Source organism: Dromiciops gliroides, chromosome 2 (genome assembly GCF_019393635.1).
Source record: "Dromiciops gliroides isolate mDroGli1 chromosome 2, mDroGli1.pri, whole genome shotgun sequence".
Classification (NCBI taxonomy): Eukaryota; Metazoa; Chordata; class Mammalia; order Microbiotheria; family Microbiotheriidae; genus Dromiciops; species Dromiciops gliroides.
In genome coordinates, this window is record NC_057862.1 from 140,656,960 (window position 1) to 140,676,595 (window position 19,636).

General features: G+C 34.6%; 1 protein-coding gene across 1 annotated transcript in view; it reads right to left on the minus strand.

The window, feature by feature from the left end:
* MTMR10 (myotubularin related protein 10) overlaps positions 1 to 19,636 on the minus strand; it is an 84,266-nt gene that overhangs the window by 36,475 nt on the left and 28,155 nt on the right. Inside the window, exons 3-5 of the mRNA XM_043982736.1 lie at positions 19,471 to 19,607; positions 15,041 to 15,113; positions 13,967 to 14,109 (exon numbers count right to left, since the gene is read on the minus strand). Coding sequence (XP_043838671.1) covers positions 13,967 to 14,109; positions 15,041 to 15,113; positions 19,471 to 19,607 — 353 coding nt within the window. The remainder of the gene's footprint in view (positions 1 to 13,966; positions 14,110 to 15,040; positions 15,114 to 19,470; positions 19,608 to 19,636) is intronic.

A 19,636-nucleotide genomic window follows, 5' to 3' on the forward strand; every position in this document is an offset into this window, starting at 1 on the left:
AGAAACAGGGGATCTTGAATGTAGACACTGTACATTCCGCATATAATGTCGATTTTTCAATAATAAATCGATTAGTTTCATTTATTCCCTTTTAAATTTGTGTTATAAGGGATGATTCTCTTAGAGGTGATAAAAAGGGAAATATAGATGGCAATATTAGAAAGATCAATGAAATTAATTTTTTAAAGTGATTTGTTGGACAAAAAAATATATATTTCTCTGGGGTTTTGACACCAAAGTAAGGCTATAGGGAAAAACCTGTAACAAGAGAAATAATAGTCCATCATAGCTGACATTTCTATGGTATATCTATCTGTGCTTTATAAAGCTATTTTAGGTATTATCACATTTGGTACATTAACCATGTGAGATAGGTAAGACAAATACTGTCATCTCTGTTTTATATAAACATGAAAAAACTGAGGTTCAGAGGGGTTAGAAGACTTGCAACGGTCACACATTAAGATTCAGAGTCATGACTTGAACATGGGTTCTCTAAAACCTAAGACATATCCAGTACACCAAATATTGTTCAACCATATTAAAATGTAAATGAGAAATACTTAACAAAATAAATAAAAAACAACATAGAAACTGTTAATTTGTGTTTTTCTAAGTTCATATGCTGGCTTGAGAGATCCATTCTATTTGAGTTTGATACTATTACTCTACACTATCCTGCTTCTCTAGCAATCAACAGAAAAATAGAAAACTTTACTTTAGCAGTGAACAAAGAAGATAATTTTGATTAGTCTGGTAAAACATTTTGGAAGCTAAAAGATCCTGTTGTGTTGTATATTTTCAAGTTATATAAAAATCTTCTGTAGTATAAATGAAAAGTTCATAGCTAAGCTGAATTTAGGCATATCTTCATTTATCGCAGAGGACAAAAGCAGAAATATTGACACTGCTAAAAATGTCATCTTCAAGCATAATGACAACATTCAATATGCATGTTACATATATTACATGTAAACCTATGAAAAATGACAATTTACTTTACTTACCCATTCTCCCTTCGTTTCCTAATCTTAAAACAGTATGTTAAAAAGAAAATGGACTAGAGTTTATTGTTAGCTTTGGTTGAAAATTCTTTCTAAACTTAAATCTCTAACCATGTCGTCTCAATGTCTCTTATTTCTTACTGCCTAAGGATATTTATCTTCTTTAATAAAATTTGTAGCCCCATTAATATTTTGCTTACCCATCTCTTAAACTCTTTCCACTTCTCTAACACTAGCCCTATTGTACTTCCCCTTCACTATCAGAAGTATCATTATTCTGTTTCTAGATCTATACTTGGACATCATCTTCATCTCTCCATTGACTTCAACTCACTATAAGCCTTACTGTTTTTTTCCTCTAAAACATTTACTGTAATTGGATCCTTTATCTCTACTTAATGGCCACAGATTACCATCCTTAGGCCTTAATCACTTACATCTTTATTGACATAGCAATTCTATTACCTGCTGCCCTGAATCAAAAAATCTCTTTCTTTCTAAGATCTATTTATATTTATCTTTCTTGTGAAGACTTCTAAATGCCTTTACTATAAGTTAAATCACCTAACATTAGATTCTAAACCTCATCACCAAATGGATCTCTTTTAAGAATAGAATAACTATATGACTACACTCTAAGACAATGTCTTATTTCCATACAGAACAAATACTTGGTGTCCTCTGTACCTGCTTTATCTTCTTCACTTTTAAGACATCTTTCATGTTGTACACTTTGCTGAAAGCCCCTTCCCGTTCTTCTCTGCCAAATCATGCCCTCTCTTTCCTTCAAATCTCTGTTCAATACTAGTTTTCTTTACAAAGCTTTCTAAGACTGCTGTCTTTGGGAGGCAACTCCAAAATTACAGTCTTTATCTCTGGATTTTTTTAAATACATAGAAGGCACTTCTGTGTTTAGGGTCTTAAATCTTTAGAGCTATGCATTCAACCACAGCTTTCATTTTCTTTGTAAATCTAGTAATCAGAGAAAAACTCTCTGTACATTCTTATTAATTACTACAACTAATTACAAAGCGAATTAGTATCATATGTGATGACTCTAATATGCATGGGTATAAATGAAGGACATGGCCCCCAAACTGAGAAACTGAATAAGAAATAAAACAAAGGGGGCAGCTAGGTGGCACAGTGGATAGAGAACCAGTTCTGAGTCAGGAGGACCTGAGTTCAAATCCAGCCTCAGCCACTTGACACTTACTAGCTGTGTAACCCTGGGCAAGTCACTTAACCCCAATTGCCTCACCAAAAAAAATAAATAAATAAAGAAGAAATAAAACAAAGAATGTGATCACGTGAAACACTCTGTGTGTATGTCTGTGTGCATGCATAGAGAGAGATCTATAAATAAATGTAAAATGATTCTATTAATAAGATATGCGTATATAAAAAGCAGGCATATGACATCCATAAATGCACACTAAAGAAAGCATCCCAAGTCAATATTTGAATACTATCTTCCCTAAGATGTGAGGAAAGCAAAATTCTATGACTCTGGTCTTTAGCCAAGCAGCTAAGTGTCAGCTGGATAGGGTCTGGATAAAGCCCTAGGCCTGGAGTCAGAAAGACCTAAATTCAAATTCAGACTCAGACATTTACTAGCTGTGTGACTCTGGGCAAGTCACTTAAGATGTTGGCCTCAAATTCCTCATCTGTAAAAGGGGAATAACAATAATAATAATAATACCTGTGTCTCAGGGTTGTTATAAGGATCAAAGAAGATAATAATTATAAAGCGCTTAGTACCATCCTTGTGAGATAGTAAGTACTATGTAAATATTGGCTATTATCATTAGCCACGGTACCTGTTTCACTGAAAAATTAATTGGGAACTCACTCAGGGAAGTACATATTTTGTGATTACAAAAGAAAAAAAAATAAAGAAGGTGGAAGAGGAAATCTATTTCTAAAATACCCTTTAAGAACTTAATCTATGTAAGCTGCAAAATGGCAGGGTTTATGTTTTATCTAAATATTGTTTATATCTGGTACTTAGCACATTACTCTGCATATAGTAGACATTTAATAAATATTTGTTGAATGCCAGTGAATTAAAAAAATAACAACACACATCTATATAAAAATAAAGTGAAGGAGGCAAAGAAGCTGTTCCACTAAAAGGGGGTCACTTAATATAAGAAAACACATAGGTATATGCAGAAGCATTTGTATTATTTAAAGGAGTCTGAACAAATTTACAGATAATTTGAAAATAAGTTTGATAACTTCTATTAGTTGAAATTGGAGACAGAGACTTGAACTAGGTATGTTTGTGTAATTAATTTTTGCAATCCATAAAAAAAAATATGTGTATACAAACAGGCACATGTATATACTTATAAATAATATACATGTCATTGTAACACATTTTGAAAAATGATGCTTGGGAATCAATAGTGCGCCAAAAAGACATAGCTCTATTTTGGTGCAATAACCTTATTCTTCATACTTTTTATATGTAATTTAATGAGACTATTTTAATTTCCAATTTCTTTTTCTAACTGCAACTCCTAAATTGAGAGACTTGCAAAATTTAGTTTCACTTCTGTGAAAAATTATAAATCAGTTATTATTACATGATAAGAATTATTATCACCCCAGAATTTATCCATACATGCTTTTACAGAAGATTATTTATTGCCACAGAAAAAAATATCATATAGAATGAAGATATTATGTAGAAAAGATAAGAATACTTTGGAATAAACTTTGGAGTAATTTGGAATAAACTTTGGAATAATTTAGAATTATCTTTTTAAAGCCAATTTAACCAAATATTTACTAAGCATCTATACTCCAGGCACTGTACTAGATGCTAGGGATATAGGGATAAGGCAAAAATTTTAAAAAAAGCAGCCAAAGCTTGGGAAAAACAATTATAAATTAAAAAAATAACTCATATTGTGCTTTAAGGTTTAACCATACAATAAGGTAGGTAACTTGGCAGTAACTTCCCCTAAGTTGAATAGTGTATTAAAGCATAAAAATCTTGCATGTTTTATAGGATGAAAAATTATAGTAATCTATTGATGGATTTGCTTAGTAATTTTCCGAAATGTCATTTTTGCCTTGCATACAGTGACACATGTACTGAACATACTCAACTCTACCATTAAAATTAAAGTCTTAAGCTCTTAAATTCATAATTGGAGGGGCAGCTAGATGGTGCAGTGGACAAAGCACCGGCCCTGGATTCAGGAGTACCTGAGTTCAAATCCGGCCTCAGACCCTTCACACTTACTAGCTGTGTGACTCTGGGCAAGTCACTTAACCCCAGTTGCCTCACACACACACACAAAAAATTCATAATTGGAAAGGTAATCAGATTTGATGAAAACATTGCAGAATTTCCAGCTTCCTTTCCTTTCTTGATCCAGAGAAAATTACATGTAGGCTTAAGAACTAGCTGCATACTTTTTGTGATGGCAAAGAACTGGAAAATAAGGGAATGCCCATAAATTTGGGAAAGGCCAAACAAGCTGTAGTATATGAAACTAACGGAATACTATTGCACTATAAGAAATTATGAGCAGGAAGATTTCAGAAAAACCTGGAAAGATTTATAGGAAGTGATGCTGAGTAAGTGAGCACAACCAGAAGAACATTGTACTAAGTAACAGCAACACTGTGCAATGATCAACTATTATAGACTAAGCTCTTCTCAGCAATACAATGATCCAAGAAAATTCCAAAAGACTAATGATGGAAAATGCTATGTATATCCAAAGAACTATGGTGTCTGAATGCTGATCAAAGCATACTATTTTCACTTCTTTTTTCGTTGTTTTTCCCTTTTTTCTGTTTATTCTTTCACAACATGACTAATGTGGAAATACATTTAACATGACTGTGCATAAACTATATATATATATATATATATATATATATATATATATCAGATTTGTAAACTGCTTAACACAGTGCCTGGTATACAGTAGGTACTATATAAATGCTTATTCCCTCCCACTTGGCACACAATAGACACTAAAAAAATGCTTGTTACTTCAAAGATCACTGGAGCAATACAGAACAATTCAACTTTCCTTTCTATATGACAGTCCATATCTAATTGAATGCAGCTTTCTGCTTTTTGCTTTTTCTTCTCTTTTCCAATGTCATCATAGAGAAAAAAAGATAATTTACACTAGATGAAACAATCTCAGTGTGAGTAAATTTGTGTTAGTATTTAAAATGATATAAGAATACTAATGTCTAGAACAGAAGGGTACATTTGCTGCCAGGAAAGTCATCAAAACATTCCTAGAAGATAGTCTTTAAAATCTTTGGAAAAGTCCATTTGGTTAAAAGTACTACCGGGGGCGGCTAGGTGGTGCAGTGGATACAGCATTAACCTCGGATTCAGGAGGACCTGAGTTCAAATCCGACCTCAGACAATTGACACGTACTAGCTGTGTGACTCTGGGCAAGTTACTTAACCCTCATTGCCTCGCAAAAAAAAAAAAAAAGTATTACCAACCCAATCTTCCCAATTATAATGTACAATATTCCTAGAATTCTTCGATTCCTAAGGTTTAACTCAAAAATTGCTTGATCATTTTCACTCATCATAAAATAAAAAAAAATACATAGCTCTTCATATAAAACCTCGTTCCCTTTTTAATCAACAAGTGTTCCTTGCTTATCCATCTGTCACCTTCATTGAGAAAGCAATAAAAACAAAACTTCTAATACATAGGCATATTAAACAAATTCTCACATTGACCACTATCCAAAAAAAATATAAATCTGAACTCTAAGTCTATTACCTCTGTCCTGAGGTGGGTAGAATGCATGATCATGAGTCCTATGGAAATATGTTTGGTCACTGCATCTATCAGATATCCTAAGTCTTTCAAAATTGTCTTTAATATATTGTTGTTACTATTTTTTTTCCATGATTCTGCTCACTTCACTCTGCTTTGATTTATATACATCTTCCCAAAATTTTGTAACCAACTCCTTCATTTCTTATAGCACAACAGTATGCTATAACGTTCACACAGAATTTGTTCCACTACTCCCAAAATTATGAACATCACCTCAGTTTCCAATTCTCTGCCACTATAAAGAGATGCTACAGTTCTGTACATATGGGCCCTTTTGCTCCTTCTCTGATCTCTTTGGGGTATGGATCTACTAGTGCTAAGGCTGGGTCAAAGGGTATGCCCTAACTTTTGGAGGAAAGTTCCAAATTGCTTTCCAGGATGGCTGGATCAGCCACAGTTCTGCTAAAAATGTATTAATGTACTTATTTTCCCATAGCCTGTCCAGCATTTGTCAATCAAAGGAGTGAGCTGTATAAACTCAGAATGTTTTAATTTGTACTTTTTTGAATTAGAGATTCAGAGCATTTTAAATAATATGGCTATTGATAGCTTAGATTTCTTCCTCTGTAAAATGTGTGTTCATATCCATTAATCATTTATTGGTTAGGGAATGGCTCTTATTCTTTTGATTTTGAATCAAATCCTTTTATATCACTACCACCACATTTGCTTGCAGAAAAGTTCATCAAGATTCTATGTGTTTCATGATGGCATGCTTGCATGGGTTCTGGATAATGGACAATAGTCTCCCACTTTCCCAGTCACCAAAGAAATTAAGTAACCATGGCTGTGTATTTGCTCCCATGTTTTTTAATATATTTTCAGTAATGTTGTTAAACCCTTCAATGAGGATGAAAACAACATAAAGGTCAGCTACAAAACTTATGGTAAAGTATCTCACCTGAAAAGGCTACAAGCCAAGACTAAAGTGGAGGAAGAATTGGTGCTCGACTTTTTGTTCACAGATGACTGTGTACTCAATGCAGCCTCTGAGGCTGATATGAAACAGAGTATGGATTAATTCTCTACTGTTTATGCTAATTTTGACCTAGCAAGAAAACAGAGGTTCTCCACCAGTCAGCACTGCACCATCCATATGTGTAAACATTGGTTATAACAAATTAAGAGATTTTTAATGCAGTAGATAAGTTCACTTACCTTGGCAGTTTATTTTCTAGAGATGTACACAGATGATAAGGTTAACACAAGCATTATCAGAGATAGCTCAATGTTTGGGAAGCTCCAAAGGAAAAGTGTGGGCAAGACGAGGTACTATGCTGCCTATCCAACTGAAGGTCTACAGAGCTGTTGTGCTGACCTCATTGTATGCCTGTGAAACCTGCACAGTTTACCAGCACCATGCCAGGAAACTGAATCACTTCCATTTGAATTGTGTTAGGAAGATTTTGAAGATCATCTGGTAAGATAAGGTACCAAACACTGAGGTCCTTTCCTGAGCTGAACTGCCAAGTAAACTCTACTTCTGAGCGCACATCTTCAATTGGCTGGCAACATGGTGCAAATGCCAAATGTACATTTGCCTAAAAGACTATTTTATAGAGAATTCACACAAAGTGCTCACATGGCAGTCAGAAAAAGTAATACGAGGACACTCTCAAGGTCACTCTGAAAAACTTTGGAATTGATTGTAAGACACGGAAGACACTACACAGAGATCCACCCAGCATGGTGTGCCCACATTAAAGAATGGGCTGTGCTCTATGAACAAAGCAGAATTGCAGTAGCTCAAAAGAAAAGTGAAATGTACAAATTTAGAGACATCGCCACTCCAAATATTCACACTAACTACCTGTGCCTGACCTGTGATAGAGCTTTCTGAGCTTGTACTAGTCTGATAAGCCACAGTCAGACACACTGTAACTTGACTCTAACGTAGTGATGTCATTTTGGTCCTCTTCAAGCAAGACGGGGAACAATTACTATGTGCCAGCCACTGCACTAAAAGCTTTACAAATATTTGTCATTTGTTCCTTGAAACAATTCTGGAAGTATGTGTTATTAATATCCTTATTTTACAGTTAGAGAAGTTAAGGAAAACAAGAGATGAACTGAACTGCCTAAGGTCACATAGCTAGTAGGTATCTGAAGCTGGATGGGAACGCTAGTCTTCCTGACTGCAGGCTCAATTATAAGAGAAATTTGCTGCCAAGGTATTTTTCCATTTATTTGCTTCTCTTATAACTTTAACTGCATTGATTTTATCTGTGTGAAAATATTTTTATGCCATATTCAGTTTCTACTGAAGTTAGATTAAGTGCTCTATTTCTTGTTTTGTTAATCTGGACATTTACTATTTTTTGATAATATTCACCCATTTCATTTAGACTGTCAGCTTTTTTTTGGCATGTAATTGGGCAAAACAGTTTCCGATAATTATTTTTACTTCTTCATTATTGGTTATGAATTAATTTTTGGTTTTTATATGGGTAATTTGGTTTTCTTTTTTATGTTTTTGTTTGTTTGCTTGTTTTTCCGCAGGGCAATGAGGGTTAAGTGACTTGCCCAGGGTCACACAGCTAGTACGTGTTGTGGAAATTTATTTTGATTTGAGGACCCTACCTTTGGGCTGAGATTGGAAAGCCTTAGGCCCTCAAGGTTTTTTCTGTGTGAGGGGCTGGCACCCCTCCCCCTCCGCTTCAGCTGAGCCAAAAAAAGCCCCGTGGGCTGAGATGCCAGGTCAGACAGCTGGGGGGAAAAAGCCCCAGCTCCCTCCCCCTGAGCAGATCTATCTGAGAGATCCCAGGCTCGTCCAGGCCGGCCTCTGGTGTAGCCCGTGCAGAGGTCCCTGGGTGCACAGCAGGGGGCATGGGCCCCTGGAGCCCTGGGTGTGGTAGGCACAGGATGCTAGAGCATCCCCCACCCCGAGTCGCAGCCCTAGTGCAGCTGGCGGATGAGCTTGGTGTGTGGGGGGGCGCAGTGAGCCTGAGATTTATGGGGTGATAAGGAACATATATAAAGGGAAAAACGCCAAAGGACTAGGAGGAAGGGAGAGGCCAGAAGATTAAGAGACAGGAGGAATGGACAGAAAGGGGCTATGAGGACGCTAAGGAGAATTGAGGCTATGTAAAGAGAGGGGGAGACAGTACAGGTTGGAGAAAGCGAAGTTGGAGAGAGTTAAGAGAGTAGTGATAGGGGCCGACTGATGGAGCAGACAGACAGAACAGGAGGGAGCAGAGAGCACAGAAGCGGTCAGCACAGGGTACAGATTGGAGAAAGCAAAGTTGGAGAAAGCAAGGAGGCCAGGGGGACGCTGGAGCACTAGGAGAATGCTAGAAGAAAGTCCGTTGGCATGCAGGAGGAGGCTAAAAAAGTTCTAGGCACAGCAGGTGGAAAGAGACGCGCTGGAACGCAGTCAGGTTGTACATTTTATTTCCCTGTATTCTTAATTTTAAATTGTATCTCATAAATAAACCCTCTGCTATTAAAATGGAGGAAGCTTCTTAATCTTTTGATTATCAATTTTGGGAGTGGAGCAGTGTGGTGGAACTTTATAAATGGCCCATATTAAATTAATAGCAGTCAGATAGCCAGTGAGTCAAGAGGCCACAGATTAGTCCTCCACTCAGATTAGTCCCCCCAAATTAGGCCTAGTTAGCAAAAATATTTTCACATTTGAATGGCAACCCAGATGGGATTTATGGCCCAATTATAAATTTTCTAAACTTATAATTTTTCATACAAGTCCAATTATATATATTTTTTCAGACTAGATTAGATCACCTAATAATTAATTTTTTTTATAGTGTCAAGTGTCTAAGGCCGGATTTAAACTCTGGTCCTTCTGAATACAGGGCTGGTGCTTTATCCACTGCGCTACCTAGCTGCCCTGGTTTTCTTTTTTGTTTGTTTTTGGTGGGGCAATGAGCATTAAGTGACTTGCCCAGGGTCATACAGCTAGTATCAAGTGTCTTTGGCTAGATTTGAACTCAGGTCCTCCTGAATCCATGACCCCAGTTTTCTTTTTTAAATCAAGGTTGTATCTATAATTTTATTCTGTGATCCACCACTCTTTGGGATTGAATTAAGCCTTAAATTAATTTTTACTCTTTTTCTTCAGTTGTCCTTTACTGAATATAATTTTAATTTCATTGTGGGCTATAAAAGACTTTTAAATATTTCTGCTTTTCTGCATTTGTTTGTGAGGTTTTTATGCTTTAATATAGGGCCAATTTTTGTAAAGGTCCAAAGCACTGCTGAGAAATAGGTATGTTCTTTTCTATTTCCATTCAATAATCTATAATATCTAACTTACCTAAAATTTGATTCAGATATTTTCATTTAATTTTTGGGAGGCTAGATTTATCTGGGTTTGCCCACTATTATAGTTTTACCATCTATCTTTCCCTGAAATGGATTCAACTTTTCCTTTTAAGTATTTAATTTTATGCCACTTGTTGCACATTTAATGATATTAATACATTGTGATAACATTTCAGCAACATGCAGTTTCCTTTTATTTTTAAAAATTAAGTCCATTTTAGCTACTACCTAGTCTATTATGATTGCTACCTCTTTACTTCAAATGGCACATAGTAGATTTTGCTCCAGCTCTGGTTTTAATGCTTATAAATAACATACTATAGAATTCTGCTTTCTTGTCCATTCTGCTATCCTCTTCAGTTTTATGCAAGACTTTATCCCACTGATAGTTAACAGTAATTATTAATAAAGGTGTGTTTCTCTCTATCCTCTTCTCTTCTATTTTTCCTTCTATTTGTTTCCTCTCATCTTGTTAAATAAGAAATGTGTTCAGCACCAAAGCTTTAGGTATGGTAATCTGCTTCTGTTCTCCTGCTCCCCTTCTTTCCTCCTCCCAACACCCAATCATAAGTTCTTAAACATATTCTTTTCTTTCAAATCCATCTTTGAGATCCACCTATGTGGTTTGTTTTGTTTAGGATTAACCCTTCCTTTAATCTATCCTCCTGTATTTCTGTACCCAATTGGGAGTGTCTTTCCTTCCTTTGACCTGTTTAGATGAGAGTTAAGTCAGCTTTTCTCCCCATCTCTTTCCTCCCTGTTTGTTGATAATTTTATTTGCATACCTCAATTACATGAGACAATATTCCCCCATCCTCCTTTTCCCTTTCCTGCCCCTAGTATATTTTTTCCCACTCTTTTCTTCTTTTAAGATCATAGAAACATAAAACCACTCTAAGGCCCTCTGTCTTGTTCCTGTTTGTCCTTCATTCTTGAAGAAGATCGTGACAGATGTCATGACTTGTAAGGAACTGGATTTAAGTGAGGGAAGGGTTGTAAAACCCTGTCTTAGGCAAGTGCAAACTGACATGAAGTGGTGTGCTAAACCTTAGACAAGCTCATATACATAGCATTAACTGAATTTTGGCTCACATTAATTGTTCCCTGGTATCATTTTACGATTTTCAATAGATCAAATTTTGCATTATTTGACCTCTCATTAATTGCAATTTGGTATATTTTTGATGCCTGTTAGCAACATAAGGTTTACTTTAAAAGAAAAACAAAGTTGGGATATTTTTTCTGGGTTCCTTAAAGCACAGTTTGAGAAAACAAGAACTATGCTATTCCATTAAAGATTCATCTTTCTCCCTGTAGCATTATACTTAATTTTGTTGGTTAAGTGATTCTTTGTTATAAGCCTGTATCTTTTGCTTTCTGATATACAGTAGTCCAAGCTCTTCATTCCTTTAGAATAGTGACTTCTAAATGTTGTATAATTCTGACTGTGGCTCCTCTGAACTTGAATTGTTTCTTTCTGGTTGCCTGGAGTATTTTTCCTCTGACTTGTACGCTCTGAATTTTGACTATAATATTCCTGGGGAGTTTTCATCTTGGATTTTTTTTTTTCAGGAGAAACTCTCAAGGCTTCATCAACAACTCTGCTTGGTTTCAATTCTATAGGACTTTATGCTTCTCTCAGGATAAATTAATCCCCTGAAATCTTATCACCACGCAGAATGATTCGGTTTTGGATATAGAATACCTACTCTCAACTCCCTCAATTGCACCTTCCCTCTCATTGGAGGGTTGGAGGGTGGAGCAATCCTTTATAGATGGCTCAGAACAGAACTTTACAGGTAACTCTCCATTTTTGTGCAGTAGCTCTGCTTGGTTTCAACTCCAGGGATCAACTCTTTCCTTTTCACTTTTCAGCTTCATTTTATGTGCTGTGTTCTATTGTTAAATTGTAAGCTCCTTTAGGGTAGGGACTGTCTTTTTCTTATTTTTATCCCTAGGACTTAGTATAGTGCCTGACACATAGTGGGTACTTACTAAATGTTTAATGAATTGAAATAAGTAACTGGTGGTTTCTTTCTATTTTCATTTTGTCTTCTGGGTTTAAGAGATCTGAGCATAAAAGTAAAAAGATTTATCATTTCTTAAAATATGATATCCATATTTTTAGAGGAATTGTATAGTGAGTATTAAATTATTTCTCTTTGATCTGTTTCCCAGCTGTTTTCACTGAGATAATTTACATTTTCTTCTATTTTGTCAGTCTTTTGACTTATCTTAATATTTCTTTTTGTAGCATGCAGTCACTTGCTTTTCTTCTTCTTCTTCTTCTTCTTCTTTTTTTTGGTGATGCAATTGGGGTTAAGTGACTTGCCCAGGGTCACACAGGTAGTAAGTGTCAAGTGTCTGAGGCCTCATTTGAACTCAGGTCCTCCTGAATCCAGGTCCAGTGCTTTATCCACTGCACTACCTAGCTGCCCCTAGTCACTAGCTTTTTTACATGGTACATTATAATTTTTGAGTAGTTTGTTTCTTGGGTAAGGTTTTGTATTTCTTATTCCAAGCTGTTGGTTCTCTTTTCAATTCTTTCTTTCATAGCTCTTTTCCCATTATTTCCTCTGGTGCTTTCATTTGTTTTTTTTTAAATCACTTCTAATTCTTTTTCTTTTTTTAAATCTTGCTTCATCTCTTACAGGAACTGTAAGTTATAAAGCCTGAAAACAGAACATGGTACTCTAAGGGTTCCTTACTGAAGACCATGTTCAGTTTCATATAAATAGAAAAAAGTACTTAATATACATTTTTCTCTCATTTACACGGGGAAAAATGGCTTAGTCCTCTGGCCCATGGGTTGAAATAAATAACAAGAGTTCTCTAAATACAGCATCGTATTTCCCATCCCTATGTCTTCACAATAGCTAACACGCCTGACAAGTACTCCTTTTCCACCTCTGTACTACAGAATTCCCTTCCTTCCTTCAAGATACAGCTTAAACACACCTACCAAAATTTCTTCCAAGCACTTCTTAATACTACCCTCAACTGCTAATATCCTCCTCCTAACTCTACATTTAACTATTTTGTAATAATTCTGTATATAGTTGAATACATACATGCTCTCTTCCCAGAAGGATGCAAGATCTTTGAGAGCAGTGATTTTTAAAATTTGTGTTATTTCCAGTCCCTAATAAAGTACCTGGTATAAAATAGGAACTTAATAAAAGTTTGCTGATTGAAGTAACTCATAGGAGTGAAGTTTCTCTTTGTACTATTTCATCCTGCTATACTACATACCTAGCAAACGTAAGACAGAAGGATCAAGGGTACTCCCTAATGAAGTTGGAGGGAGGGGGTGAAACGGTATTGGGTATAAAGAGGCATGAAACTAAATAAAAATTCCTAACAATCTTCTGCATTACCAGAGGCAGCCCCAGAGAGTCAAGATTGAATACGTAAGACCCTGACTTGGTTCTATCAGGATCCAAAATATAGGATAGGAGCAAAAGGTTTCCTCTCCCTAACTTCCCTCACTAAATGGTAAAACATTTCCCAGAATGCAAAAGAATATCAAATTCATGAGCTCTACCCTAGTTTATGACTGATTCTTGCTGAATATTGCTTAATTTAGTAGGCCCTATATAGAACCAAGCTCAAATCAATGACAGTTAATATATTTGGTTATAACTATTCAAAACCAAACAAAACATTAAATGCCTACTATGAGCAAGGCACTGTGGGCCATATAGTTATTTAGATTGAGAGTGGACAAAATTATTCAAGTTGGTCCTCTATTCATGCTTCATAACAAGCAAGTAAGAACTCCTCCACGAAAATTTATAAGCATAGTATTAAAGATTACCCTAAAACTGAATAGCATGTTACCTTTTTGGCACTTTCAGGACCTGCTTCATCAAAGCGAAATCGAACAATTCTGAAATCTTTACAATAAATAATTAGCTCTGTTGGATTAAATTTGAGTTTCTGGTTGGGGCCTAGGATCTTCTGTTTCCTTTTGCTGTCATTTACTGAAATGAAAGAAGAATTTAAAGGACGAACATTGTTAAATTATTTTTTAAAATTTCTAATTGCCATCACCCATAAATAAAGAATATTTTAGTAAAATATTACTTAAAATATCAAAATTGCCATAATTTGAGCACTAAGTAATTTAGGCTTTCATCTAGTATTTCATGTTTTTCACCTGTCCTTGAGTCTATTTTGGGGAGCTTGACTATGTTCAACTAGATAAATGTTTGTTTTTCAGATTCAACAATTACTAAAGAATAAAATTATTAAATTCAAAATCTATAAATTCAAAAATAATAGGAGTAACCACGACAATATAAAAAATTATACCCATGCTACAATAATTAACTTTATAATGATATAACTCATTCATATAGTGCATGGGGCAACAAATGAGGACCCATGGGCCAAATCCAGTTGCCAGTTGTTTTTGTACGGCCCATGAGTTTTTACAAAATATAAATGGTTTTTACAATATGACAGGGAGTGGGCTGGATTTGGCCTAGAGGTCCTAATATTTGCCAACCTCTTAGAATAGTGTCTCAGGTTTATGAAGCAACCTTGTGAAATAGGTAACACAAGGCTCAAGAAGATTCAAAAACATTACTATGGTTACATAGAAAGAATATGGGGTGAGAATTTGAAACCAAGTGTTTTAGTTTCAAAGACCAACAATCTTTTCACTTACAACATTGTGCTGCAAAACAATAACTTCAAAATAATTCTTTTAACCTTGTTTAGATTCATAATTCTGTTTAAATGCAAGTAATATCTGATATCAAATATAAATTTTGATAAAACTTTTTACTCATCAAAAAGTAAAAAGTTAACAGAAGTCTAATCCAAGTAACTTTAGGCTCTTGCATCAACGTTGTAATTTCTGAGCAAAATCAACTTGTTAAAAACAATTTACTAGGAGTATATACATACCTGTTACAATTTGTTCAATACATGTTAAAGGGACATCATGTTCACCAAGAAGAAGATTTTTATAATGAAATTTCTGAAATTAAAAAAAAAAATCAATATTTCTTCTTAAAAACTTTTCACCCATACTGTTATATACTTATATTCTAAACTCTAAAGGAAGTTTTTTATGACTCTTTTAAAAATAAGGAAAACAAAAAATTAAAAATGTGCAGCTAAGACCAAGGTACAGGAGGCAGACGAGCCTGTCATTATTATGATACTGTAGACCTAAGATAAATCCTAGCTCCATCATGATTTCACGTGGATTATTAAATCATATTTAATGAACACATATGGGGTAGGGATGGGGAGGAGATCAATATGCCATCTGAGTGTATTTGAGTTGGGAAAGTGCAATGTTATTGGCTTTGCTGCCTTCTTTGAAAGTCGTTGCTGTTGTTCAGTTGTTTTAGTCATGTCCAACTCTTTCATGCCCCCATTTTGAGGTTTTCTTGGCAAAGATATGGGAGTGGTCTAACATGTCCTGCTCCAACTTATTTTATAGATGCAGAACTGAGGCAAACAGCAGTAACTTGCCCAAGATAACATAGCTAGTAAGTGCTTGAGGCTGGATTTGAACTCAAGTCATCCTAACTCTAGGGCTAGTGCTTTATCCACTGTACCACCTAGCTGCCAAAAGTCTAAGGGACACAATCAAGCTTATATGCTACATTCTAGGAATGGCTCTGTATGAGGTTATAATCACATTTAAAGTGAACTTGGAAATCGAATTCACTTTACACATAAATACTTACACCTATAGCCTGTAGTAGAAAGCATTTGGCTCTACCATCAATATTATTCCCATTTCAATGAAGGTCTATAGTTTTTAATTTTTATTTTCCAATTACATGTAAAGATAATTTTCTCCTAGCCCTTCATTAAGATAAGCCATCTGATATAGGTTATACATGTACAATTATGTTAAACAGATTCCCATATTAGTCATGTTGTGAAAAAAGAATCAGAACAAAAGGGGAAAACCACAAGAAAAAAACAACCCAAAACAAAAAAGTGAAAATGGTATGCTTCAATCTGCAATATGACTCCATAATTTTTTTCTAGATGTGTAGAGTATTTTCCATCATGAGTCCTTTGGAATTGTCTTGAATCATTGTATTGCTGAGAAGAACTAAGTCTATCACAGCTGATCATTGTACAATTTTGTTGTTACTGAGTACAATGTTCTCCTGGTTCTGCTCACTTCACTCAGCTTCAGTAATGTAGGCCTTTCCAGGTTTTTCTGAAATCAGCCTGCTCATAATTTCTTATAGCACAATAGTATTCCATTACATTCATATACCACAACTTGTTCAGCCATTCCCCAATTGATGGGCATCCCCTCAATTTCCAATTTTTTGTCACCACAAAAAGAATAGCTATAAATTTTTGTACGTGTCAGTCCTTTTCCAACTTTTTCATAATCTCTTTAGGATACAGACCTAGTGGTGGTATTGCTGAATCAAAGGGTATGCACAGTTTGGTTGCCCTTTGGACATAGTTCCAAATCACTCTCCAGAATGGTTGGATCATACCAACACCTATTAGTGTTCCAATTTTTCCCACATCTTCTCTAACATCTAACATTTTCCTTTTCTGTCATATTAGCCAATCTGATAGATGTGAGGTAGTATAACTTAGAGTAGTTTTGATTTGCATTTCTCTAATCAAGAGATTGAGAACGTTTTCTCATGTGACTATACATAGCTTTAATTTCTTCATCTGAAAACTGCCTATTCATATCCTTTGAACATTTCTCAATTGGGGAAAGATATGTCTTCTTATAAATCTGATTCAGTTCTCTATATATTTGAGAAACAAGGCCTTTAGTAGAAACACTGGCTATAAAAATTGTTTCCCAGCTTTCTGTTTTCCTTGGTTGTACTGATTTTGTTTGTGCAAAAACTTTTAAATTTGATGCAATCAAAATTATTCATTTTGTATTTCATAATGTCCTCTATCTCTTGTTTGGTCATAAATTCTTCCCTTTTCCATAGACCTGACAGGTAAACTGTTACTTGCTCTCCTAATCTGTTTTATGGTATCACCCTTTATGTCTAAATCATGTGTCCATTTTGACTTTATCTTGGTACATGGAATGAAATATTGGTCTATGCTTAGTTTCTGCCATACTATTCTCCAGTTTTCCCAGCAGTTTTTGTCAAATAGTGAGTTCCTGTCCCAGAAGCTGAAGTCTTGGGGTTTACCAAACAGTAGATTACTGTAGTCATTTACTATTGGTGTACTACTGGTGTACCTAATCTATCCCACCGATCCACCACTCTATTTCTTAGCCAGTAACCAAGCAATTTTGATGATTGGTGATTTATAATAATATAGTTTAGAACTGGTATGGCTAGGCCATATGGGTTTCTTTTCAATGCCATTTACAAAAGCTCATATTAATTATGGGATATTATCTTTTTTTTTTTTTTTTTTGGTGAGGCAATTGGGGTTAAGTGACTTGCCCAGGGTTACACAGCTAGTGTCAAGTGTCTGAGTCTGGAACTGAACTCAGGTCCTTCTGAATCTAGGGCTTGTGCTCTATCCACTTCGCCACCTAGCTGCCCCCCTGTTTATTCAGTTTTAAAAAATATCATTTGGTAAGATATTTTATTTACTCACTATTAGTATTTTTATTATTTTCAAACTTAACTATTCACTTATGAAGAATATACATTATTGTCAATAGGGCAATTTATAAAAATGTCCTCTGGTTTGTTGTTACAGATTTGGGTTATCTATCCATATACCAATGGCCAAGGTTAAGGATAAAGTCAGAACAGAAGGAATAAAATAATGTATCATAGGAATAGAATAGATGTATCATACAGGCATTGCACTAACACAATGCTCAGACCAAGCATTTTTCAAAGTAACATGGCCATATGGAATGGAAAAAGTATTTATTTAAATGCTTACTATGTACTAAGCACTTAGGTAAGGACAAAGAATAACAAAAAAGATTAAACAAAAGAATTCTGACTTTTAAACAGATTGCTATAATCATCTAGGAAATCTGATAATAAGGAGAAATTCTAAATCAAAGAGGAAACTGAGCTTCTTTTCATGCCAAAAAATTGCAATAACTTAAGAGTATTTTGATACAAATATAATTTCACATTAAAAAATTTAGATAGTGAAAAAACTGATAGCATTGACATTTTCTCAAACAACTATTATTCATAAATCAGATTGACAAAGAACATGCTACACTCACCAAACAAGCTATTAAGGGCATATAATAAACTAAACCAACTATACACACATATATATACATAGATACATACATTTATATGAATATACATACTAATAAATACAGTGTCCCTTAAATCCTATAAAAATATATAAAATATATTGGCAATGTAATATTTATTTCACATATACACACACATCTATACACATGTACACATACCATTTCACTTCATATTTGATATATATTCAAATCTTCATTAGAAAACAAGTTTTTTTTTGTTTTTTAATAGAAGAAATGAAAATAATAAAATAATCAAAGTTAAACACCTATGTTGAGGAAAAAGTCAATTTTTTAAAACCCAACAATTTTCCTCAGTGGGTTTTCCAGTTTATCTGGAGCTTAAACCCTGAATTTAATGGCTAAAGGCTTTTCTAAAAACCAACATTATAGAACTATGCCTCTTGTCTTTTGGCAAAGAGATGGTGGACAACAGATGTGGTATGAGACATGCATTTTCAGAATGACAAATGTGTTCATTTGTTCTGCTTGACTGTGCCTAAATGGGGGGGGGGGGTTCAAAAGAGAAGCAGTAATTCCCTGCTTAGGAGTTACTAGGAAGTAATAGTGATGTAATAATAATAGAAAAAGCTTTAATATAAATACATAATGTACAATTGGTTTCCAGTAAAAGTTGATATAACATTACAAACATTTTCAGTTCTATTTTGTTACATTAATTTTTTAAAAAGACAATTAAAAAAGTATAAATGTGAAAAATTAAGAATTTATTAGATTGTTCTAAATTATGAGAATATGATTTCCTGCTTTAAAAAATGTAACATACGTTTTAATTTATGTAGAAATTAAACATTTTTAGAATTGGAATAGAGAAAATAAGAATGATTATCTAAGATGAAAACCCAAATGACATCTTCTAATCCTCAAGCAAAAAAGGGTAAATTCTAAAGGGGCACTAATCCATAGAAGATTGCACCATATTCTCCTGCATATACAAATATTTTCCTTAAACTGTTTTGAATTCCACTATCTTATAAATTCTATAATTAATGCATTTGCTAAAGTAGCAAATGTGTTACATTTTCCTTTGCATTTCCCTTTTCCTTTGAAATGTATATAACAATATCTCATAAGGTCAAAAGACATTAAGCAGATGTTTTGTAATTAAGAAACAAACCTGAAATGGCATTGGATCATCTGTAATAAATGAAATTTTGAAATTACTGCATATCAGCTTTCCCCACAGATCATATTGACTTGTGTCGGTTGCAATACATTTCCTCACAAAATTGACTTCATTTACAACTATTTCTCCTTTAAAAAAGAAAAAAAAAGGCACAGTT